Source organism: Cryptotermes secundus, unplaced genomic scaffold (genome assembly GCF_002891405.2).
Source record: "Cryptotermes secundus unplaced genomic scaffold, Csec_1.0 scaffold318, whole genome shotgun sequence".
Lineage (NCBI taxonomy): Eukaryota > Metazoa > Arthropoda > Insecta > Blattodea > Kalotermitidae > Cryptotermes > Cryptotermes secundus.
The window spans coordinates 659,471-669,190 of record NW_019730108.1 but is presented as its reverse complement, the minus strand read 5'-3'; the positions used below and the strand labels follow the sequence as shown (position 1 = coordinate 669,190).

General features: G+C 42.6%; 1 protein-coding gene across 6 annotated transcripts in view; it reads right to left on the bottom strand.

Annotated features, from left to right (window-relative positions):
- LOC111866154 (microtubule-associated protein Jupiter) overlaps nt 1-9,720 on the bottom strand; it is a 68,242-nt gene continuing 58,522 nt past the window's right edge. For 3 of the 6 annotated variants that reach the window (XM_023854816.1, XM_023854813.1, XM_023854818.2), the window contains exons 2-4: nt 7,609-7,964; nt 3,171-3,245; nt 1-657 (exon numbers count right to left, since the gene is read on the bottom strand). In XM_023854816.1, coding sequence (XP_023710584.1) covers nt 497-657; nt 3,171-3,245; nt 7,609-7,964 — 592 coding nt within the window. In that variant the 3' untranslated portion in view covers nt 1-496. Of the gene's footprint in view, nt 658-3,170; nt 3,246-7,608; nt 7,965-9,281; nt 9,360-9,720 lie in introns of all 6 variants that reach the window. The other 3 variants (XM_023854812.2, XM_033752082.1, XM_023854817.2) reach the window with 2 other exon arrangements.

The following is a 9,720-nucleotide window of genomic DNA, read 5'->3' as shown; positions in this document are numbered from 1 at the left end:
TCACTCATAAAAACTGTTTATTGTATACAAGTAGTATTATAAGCAAGTTATTTTCAATGGCTAAGTTGTTCTTGGGAGAAATCAATCAACAGTCTTTAGAATGTGAAGCATCTGCGCAAGAAGAGAGCGTGTCAACACAAATCAACAGTATATACAGAAGCCAATAACATCATTTATATTAAAATGAGGGACGTACACTGTGTCCTGTGCAGGACAAAGGCATGATCAAGTACTTCAAGTTTCTGCTTCCCCCAAACTACAAAAGCTTCAACTAATGCATTTAAATTAAAGAAGACATTAGTACAACTAAAATATTACCATTCTTGTTAGTTATCAATTCACCACTACTAACTGAATTAGAAATATCATCTCTCTTGATAGACTTTCTTCTTTGTGGCCAACTTCCACCCAACAAATGGAATGATCTGCAAGGGAGAAGAAAACAGGAACTAGCAGTCATCTGGAAGAGGAGAGGGAACAGTGTCGGGTGGTCCGTTCACCACAGGCCAGAGGAGTAACCACCGGGTGGCACGCGGTTACGACGGATCTCAGCACTGCCTGTTCCATTGGTGGTTGTGGCTGCAGGTTGTGTTGATGAGGATTCCTTCTCACCATTTGCAACTGCACTGTAGCCTTCGCCAGTCACAGGGTTACCATCTGCAGGGACAGAAATATCCCATTAAACAGGAACTCAACATGAGATGTGATGCTCACAGCAGTGAATGTTAAGAATAGGGTCTCTTGGGATGAGCGTTCATCAGACAAGGGCCTATCTACTGCACTACAGAAGTCAGTATTAATCCAACACACTGCTGGCCCATCTTTTGTTAGCATGTAACCCTCTCTGTGATATTTAAAAATAAAGCAAAACAAACACTATATGTTGGAGTGTCATCTGTCAAAACATGAACCTGGAAGTATAAGAACTTACAGTTTCTAATGCCATTTCCTTAATTTTACATGTCTTCAAAACTGCATAAATCTGGCTCACATTCAACAGTGAAACGGTTAGGTTAGTTCATGACCTCTGCTAACACTTATAATTAATAATTCAATAGAACCGACTTAATACATACTTTTTACAGTTGATTCAGTATTTAATTTTAAGCAACAGAAATACATTCAACATGCAGGAATCAACTTGTGAAGATCTTACAGTGAATAAACAACACAGAGCAGACAAGGCAACTGAACTGCTGCAGCTACGTCTAAGCACACGTACACACATTACCTGAAACCTGCCAACCAAGCCAGCATGGCATTTGCAATGATGACCAAATGGTCTGCAGAGGAACAGCTCAAGGAGCAAGCAATAGCATTTGCTCTTGGTCTAATGTGGAGACACCCTGATCTGCTCTGCCAAAGCACATTACATTAAACCTAACTTATCCCGAGGCCACGGAAACAAAGTCTCACAGATCGAGCCCCCTCCACATCTAACTGAACTTGCTGCTCTCTCTCTCTCTCTAGCATGATAACCTCTTCTAGTGACTTGAGCTTTGATGATCAGGTTGATGCAGGCCAAACAAGGCTTGAGGGGAATTCAGAAGTAGGACAAAGAGGGGAAGCCTTAAGCACCCTCACCCCCTTTACCCACGGAACCTCACTGCTTCATGAGGGACCCCACCAGGAAGGACTGTCTTTCCCTTACCCTTAAGGACACACACATGAATGCAGTTTCCAAAATGCTGTGCCTAGTTAATATACTCCAGACAGTGGGCAATTTCCAGCACAACATTCAAAATGAGTGAACTTCTGTTGTCAGAAAGATACCAGTTTGGTTGGCTGTAGCAAAAATGCAATAAATACAGCAGGTGCAAGCATTAGGGTGGAGAGAACAAAAACAAATGTGAACATGACTAATACCATGTAAGATTTGAGGCTTTCACGGCGGTGACTATGAAGAAAGCAGTCTTCTGGGATTTGGCACCGTGTATATGTGGTGTTAACCGACGTTTCGGAGGAACGTATCGCTTTTACCGGTTCTCACGGTCTCTTTGCTTGCAGATTTCTTATATATTTTTCTTTCTACCCTGAAGATGGAGGCGATACGTTCCTCCGAAACGTCGGTTAACACCACATACACACGGTGCCAAATCCCAGAAGACTGCTTTCTTCATGACTAATACCATCTTCGTTACAGAGTAATGCAGAAATGTGAAACTGTGTAGTTTGGCAGACAGGTACAAGTGTTTCGAGGAAACTACAACCTCCATCTTCAGGGTAGAACTGTGTAGACTGTGATCTTCCCTCCTAAGCCTTGCTGGCAATATGCTCTCATATATATATTTTAACATGGATAAGAGATTTGGCAACATAGTAACAGCACACTGTAAGTCCTGATGAGAGAATCAAAGCAGTGAAAATTAAGATTACAGTGTTTGAAAATGTAACACCATGTAATTTGGTGTACAGACTGCAAAGTTTCAGGTAGACCTACTGTCTCCATCTTCAGAGCAGAGGACTTCTTCAATCTTGAAGACAGATGAAGCATGTTCCAGCAAAGCGTTGGTATGCACCTACCAGACTACACGATGCCATCTTTTCATCTAGACATGAGGAGCAAGTGAGAACTCAGGTCTAAATATTTATGCCAAATGGCGTTATTATATGACATATATCTAGGACACATTGCATCATCCCACTTTTTTTTATTAAAGCAACAATATTTCAGAAGCTAGTTTTGCTTCCATCATCAGGTAAATATCAGCAGCACCATCTAATAGACCAAGATAGGTTTCATATATTTATCTGATGATGGAAGCAGAGCCACCTTGTGAAACAATGTGTTTCTTTAAAACAAAACTGAGACAAAGGAAACTGTCTGAGATATGTGTAAGTTTAACAAGGACCTTGCTACGTTTTTCAACTGCACTGTGTTCCCCTATTTCCAGGCTGGCTGCTGTCTGTCTGCAGTCTGTGAATGTCTCTGTACATGAAGTTGTGCCTGAAAGCCCTTAAACCAATATGAACAGAACCAACACGACATGTGCTGTAAATGTTTTTCAAATTTTTCATGTTTAAAACAGAAACTCAAGATCTTCTTGTCACACTGTGCAATTTCAGAAAATGTACCAAGTTAAAAACTCAAGTAAAAGTGAATGTCAAATTTTGAATACTACAATGGAGCACAGAAACATGCGGTTCTGCTAAACCAGCTGACACATTACCTCGTTTCTGTGTTCTTCTTCTGTGGGTGCTGTCACTTGAAGAGATGCCCTCCCCAGTGACCGGGTTGCGCCTGACTGGAACCAAGAAGCCAGGCCACGACATGCAACACCATACACCACATGCACCACACCTCAAGCACCACTCAACAGTAATGTCACAGGGCTAAGCCACAACTGTTACCACAGTGATAATAATCAGCGTTCAAACCTAGGTGCCCCCCCCACACCAACAAGTAAATAATATATCAGACTTGAGGTTCTCATATCAGTGAATATTAAGTTAATAGTATTAAGAAACATCACACTGTGTGCTATGGTAGGTATCAATGTTTCAGAGCAGTTTACTGCTTCCATCTTCAAGGTTAAAGAAGCCTGAGGATGGAAATGACAGGTTCCTTTTACAGCACAGATACTTATCTACCAAACTACATGGCACCAGATCCCACAAGACCTTCATCTTATTACAAATTTACTCTCCAAAACATCAGAAATTAAAGCAAACAGAACAGTTACACTGTGCACTACCTAGTAACTCTGGGGCACAGCCCCTGGGAAACTGCAATGGAGCTTCTCATCCAGAGGGCCTTGAGAAAGGGTCATCTTTTCCCACCATTTCATTTCTCTCCTGTGGGGGGGGAAACAGGATTCTCACTGGCCCAGACTTGACTCCATTTCTTTATACTCTCCCATGGGTCTGAGTGCATGTCCCTTGGACTTCGAATTTGGTAATCACTTACATTGACCATACAGTGTCACACCCCAGAAGCCAAAGAACCTCAATGAGAAAAATTCAATGCGCATGGGAACCTGTCATCACTCTGGTGACAGATTTGATCACCAGTGTGATGGAAGTGTGTACACAAATCAACTGACCTTCTGTTAGATCTCACAAATGACTCATTCGTATTAATGAGGCAGCTGTATGACGTGTGCGATGACATGACATACTATTGCAACAGGCTTCAGGGTTGCCATAAAGAGATATCTACCCTGAATATTGAGGCTCCAAATGTTGGGTACTTCTCTACCAGACTATACACACAGCTTGACATGCCAGGAGAGCATAATCTTAAGCTGGTTCTGTTACCAGAGTGAAATTATGGCCTGAAGGAAGCAGTGGCTGTGAGCTGATGCGCTAAACTGTTAGTAAAGCTACGCTACAAACATAAATAAAGTAGGCTAGTCCCCTCCTCTCCATTCTGGAGATGCACCTGAAAAGAATCTGTTCATTTCACCGTATCGTAGACAAACCAGTCCTTCTTCTGCAAGACGTGCCAGCACAGGAGAGCGACTTCTGGCACAGTAAGAGAGAAAAGAGAAGGGTCAGCCTGTAACACGTAAACTCTTGCAACGTGAAGTAACAAAGCCACAGAACAAAAAGACTTAGGGATAATTTCTGTGCAGGTTAGCAATTATGTTAAATCTGAATGTTCAGTTCCTGCCTCCAAGAGAAATGAAATATAATATCAGTGTGTACTAAGTGACAAGAGAGAAGTGTTCTGTCACGTCCCAACATATTGCATAACCCACTGTGACAGCTCTTCCACCTCTGAAATTCTGCCAGATCACAAAAACTTCTTTCTAGATATGTACAACATGAATTCCAGTTTCTATAATACTGAAAATCCAACAACATACCAGCAAACAGTAACAAAAACCACATTCCACAGCAGGAGACGAAAGACAACCTGTGAGAACAACATGCATGACAAATCATGCAGAAATCCAAATCAGTACTCACTCAACACACCCAGCGACTACACCGCTCAACTAGATTCAAAGGGAAACAAAACATGGTATATTCCACCGTCTGTCTCAAGCAGCACTTGGTACCCAGCGCAATGTTCACAGGTGCTCTAACCAGGAGCACCAACGCACACAATGCCAACAGCTGCAGCACAAAGGGCAAGGATTCCTCCTCTTGCACACATATATACATGTCTCTACTGTTCCACGTGCCCAACATCCATTTATTTGACTTCACTTAAAGATTTATTTAAAGCTCTCTCCACAGTCCATACTGCACAGTGTTGGGAACATCAGTGAATGAATAATGAATTGGAAACGACATGGAAGGAAGAGGTTGTGGCCAGAACTAGCCCAGATGGGTTATACCTCATTTAAAATAGCTGCTCTCTGGCCTAAGATTTGAACCCTGGATCTCCTAAATATAAAATAGATTAGCCAGGAAAAAACTGAAGAAACTCTGAAAGAGACCTGCAACAGTGCCACTTTGTCAAACATGAATTTCATTGGCAGTCACTGGGACTCCCCTGCTGACAAGCTTGAGGTAGTGTAGCAGATAGACACATGGACAGACTTCATCACAACCCACTGCTGAAAAGTGTGGTTATGACTGGGTACACTTCAGGCACAAAGAAATGGATGTCAGCTACACATGCAGACTGGCAAGCAAGTCAGAAGTGCGCAGGGCGTCGATCTGTGCCGACTGTAAAATTCATAACATGGTACAATCCCATGATTCAGTTTGAGGGAATAAGAAAATGGTAAGTGCATCCAGAAGCTGAGATACAGTATGTCAATACAGAACACTGCAACTGTGTGACTCCAAAGTTAACGACTGGAGAGAAGAGGAAACGATGTTTTGCAAATATTTTTAGCGTTTAGGACAACAGCATTAAACCATCAGTCCAACGGGACTCAGAATCAACAATCACTGTGCTGGCAAGGGCCAGCAGAAATTAAACAGTCAGTCAGTCAGTCAGTCAGTCAGCCAGCCATGAATAATACAGGGTCATGAGTCCCGTGGGACTTGGAAAAGAATGAATGAATAAAGGGTACTCCTGGACAAGCCCTCACACTGTGACCATCAATGATCTATCATGCATAGGACTTGGAAACAAGAATGACTGTGCTGGCGAGGGCCAGCAGTAATTTACCTGATCAACCAGCTATTAGCATGCGTATGGTAAACCAGTATCCAAACACGAAAAAATTCCTTTTCTGAAAAGATTACTCAAATTACAAACAAAATCTTAATTCATGTATGTAAACATGTGAGGGAGAACGAAATAAAATATCTTTGTATGTAAAAATGTTTCCCCTTGAATTCCGGCAGGTTCCCTTAAAATGGCTTGTCATCTGTGACTTAGAAGGGTGCAGTGTCTTGCTGAAGGTGTTGCTGTCTGGTGGCTTGCAGTGAACCACTATGCACATTTGAGTTTAGTGGTTCACTATGTGGTGAACACATAGAGTATCTGCTTAATATCACGACAAATCATTAGCACCACAAACAATGACTAGGCAGCAAACAGCATGAACAGATCAGGTTGCAGTGGGTCATCATATGATGACAGGAAGCAAACCTAGAACTGATATAAAGGCAAGGAAACAATTGCAGGATGGTTTGAGGCACCCATTAACAAAGCACCTGCAGCATTCCATTCCACTCCTGGATGTAAATTTATTGATCACATGTCAGGCAGTTACTCCAGCAATGCCACTTGTGAATTAACAGTCCATTTCTACGTTTAGTCCACAGCCCAGCAGCTCCCATTTAAACTTTTATTTCAACCTCCAGCCGTTCAAGACAGACTTTAATCCTGAAAGTTCGGTTACCTAGCGTCTCCGTCGACATCACTATTCCTGACAAATACAAGCAGAATTATCTCTCAGATGTGTTCTGTTCACAGCAAGCTGTTCTAATGACACTTGTTCATCACTTGTTCATATCAGGCCATGGTCTGCCAACAACAGCATTCAGTGGGAATTACAGACAGTAACCACAATTCTGTCTGTAGTTCTGTATGGGCGTGCAACTTGGTCTCTTACAATAAGGGAAAATTGCAGACTACAGGCATCTGAAAACGGTCTGCTGAGGAGAATATCTGGACCTAGGACTTTGTGAACAAGTACAGAAACTAAATGAGAACTGCCGTTAATTTTCGAGACCTCACTATAAATCAGCGGTTTCAAACAAATGCCTCTAGACTTTCAGAACACAAAATCTGATGTCTAGAGACCCAGAAAGCAGTGAGATGCAAAAGCAGGGCGATGAGTCCCTGGGTACTGTGGCTTCAATGGGACCTACTGCACTTGTCCCTGTTGACACGTGAGCACAGAACACTGAGAGCATAACTGACAGTGGAAAATCAAAAGGCACGAAGAAAATGTTAGTCCAGTGCCATTCTGTGCAACATAAATGGCACATTGATGCCCTGGGGGTGAGTGCAGGCCCTGGTGGTGTGAAGCCATTGACTAACTGTCAAAGTTGTGGCATGGCCAACCAAACATTATGCCTGCTTTTCTAGATGATAATGTATTCTTAAATACTTTGAAGTCATTCCATTTGGGAGAAAGTGGTTGCGGTGGCCCGTGAAACAGTCTGCTGCATCCTGCCACAGCAGAGCGACAATTCTGCCCAGATAACCACGAAAGTTTCTCAATGGCTGAGTACAGACGGCGGAATGAATCTCACCTTTAGGTGTAGACAACATTTCCTGTTGTCCGTTCTCGATGGGCACAGATTTGGACGATGTGCTGCTGGAGGACTGTCCCAGTTCAGATCCAGCTCCCACCACTCCAACTGGAATGTTACTTTTCATTCGATTTAAGGACGCACTCTGGGGCCGGTTCTCTAGTGGGCCAAACAGGCGGTTGTGGGTATCATTACCGGGCTTGCTGCGTGATGTGGCAGGTGGCTCAGGTGTGCTGTGGGTCCCAAACACTGATGATTTCAGGTGGTGGTTACTGCGAATTTTCCGTGGCGACTGGTCTACCTCATCAGGTCTCCCAAATATGTCACTGCTGGCACCACCAGGGGGCTTCAGTACCCTGCAACACAGGTAACAATGCAAATAAGGACATAATCTCAAAACAAGGCGCAAGACACAGGTACTTCCTTCCGTTATGGCACTCTGCACACAGTTGAAATCTTTCCTTACATCAATTCACGTCTTGCATCCCAGAATGGCATTATCTAAGTCCTATTCGTTGCATTAATACATACAAAGTCAGAAACTAGACAAAGTTTTGGGGGGAGGAGGCAGTGTTGAGAGCTTGAGCAATTGCGGAAGGCAATTACTAAAATGGACACTAGATGTCAGTGATGTGTATCAACATTCCATCATGATTTTGTAAAGGCTCATAACAATTGCTGATTCATTACATGAATAAACCAGCTACACCTTGTCCACTGTCCAGGGTATGTCTGACATACTCAATGTTTTCGAAACTGCAGCCACTTCCATCATGAACTGTGGTCTCACTCAAAGGCAAAACAAATTCCTACAGGGTCCTTCTTGAAAAGGTAATGGTTACTAAGCTTGTTACTGCTCACCAGTAACACTTCTTGCAATTATACAATTTTGAAGGATAACAACAATGTTACATACACATTTACTAGTTATGAACAAGGCGTTTCTGTCACACTTTGTTTTCTAGCTTCTTGTCAGTTACATGGGAATATGGAGCCGAGTCCAACAGACACTGCATCTGCACCCTGGCAGCCGGCTCCACAGAAAGGACATAATGGGGCTTTTGACTTCTGCATCATAACAATGTCCTTATTACTATGTTTTTATTGCCTGCCTAATATGAAAATTTGGTTTTGCCACATCACACATTGAAATGGCCACTTTCTTGCAAAAAACAATCACAATGAAAGCCAAAACAATGGAACACATTGAACATATTGTGATATACAGAGCATTTCTACAACAATAGAAGAATATCGTCATTGCTAGGCAATGACCCCGTAAACATCTTCCCAGCAACGAATACAGACAACAATAGGGACATCATTATAACTCGTTGTTAGGCAACTGCATTGTAATACAAGAATGGAAGAGGTTTCCTATGTGGTCTGTGCTGAGGAATTCTAAGAGGTTCCAGAATAACCGAAGAGTCAGCTGTAGTTGGTCGTAGCTGACAAGCCGTGAACCAAGGATACAAAGCCATCATGAAAAGGAGTCCAGGAGAGTTCAGTTCCGTACAGATGGCTGTAAAGAGGAGGCTATGTGTAATATTGGAGCGTGTGTAATTCAGTGAAAACATTGTCAGTGCTTAACCACTGTTGAGATCTGCTACAGCAATGATTAGTACAAGCAGATATAGAAGACTTTATTTGTGAGACCTTTATTTTATACTTGCCTGTGATGGCAGGGCGAGCCCTTGAACTCGGCCCCAAAGAGATCATGACACTGGCCACCTGGCGGTTGTTTCATTATCCTGTAAACCAGCCGGCATTTCAATCCACTCACACAAGACACACTCACAGCCTCCAGAGTGACTGACCACATGTTGTGCAACCCACATAAAATTACATTCCTAACTCCTAACATAAGTTCCACGCTTCCCCAATACACAGTTGCAGCTAACAGTGGACAGTTACTCATATGGTCAAAAACTCCCACATCTATCGACCTAGAAGGTTCATGGGAAATATTTAAGACTACTAGCAGAAAAACTCATTATGACGATCATTTCTTTTGTACACTTATCTCCATCCTTCATCCTCTTCCATTCATATCTTTATCTTTTTCCCTCCTCCCTCTACTGCAACAGTGAAACAAGTTACATCTTTACCCTT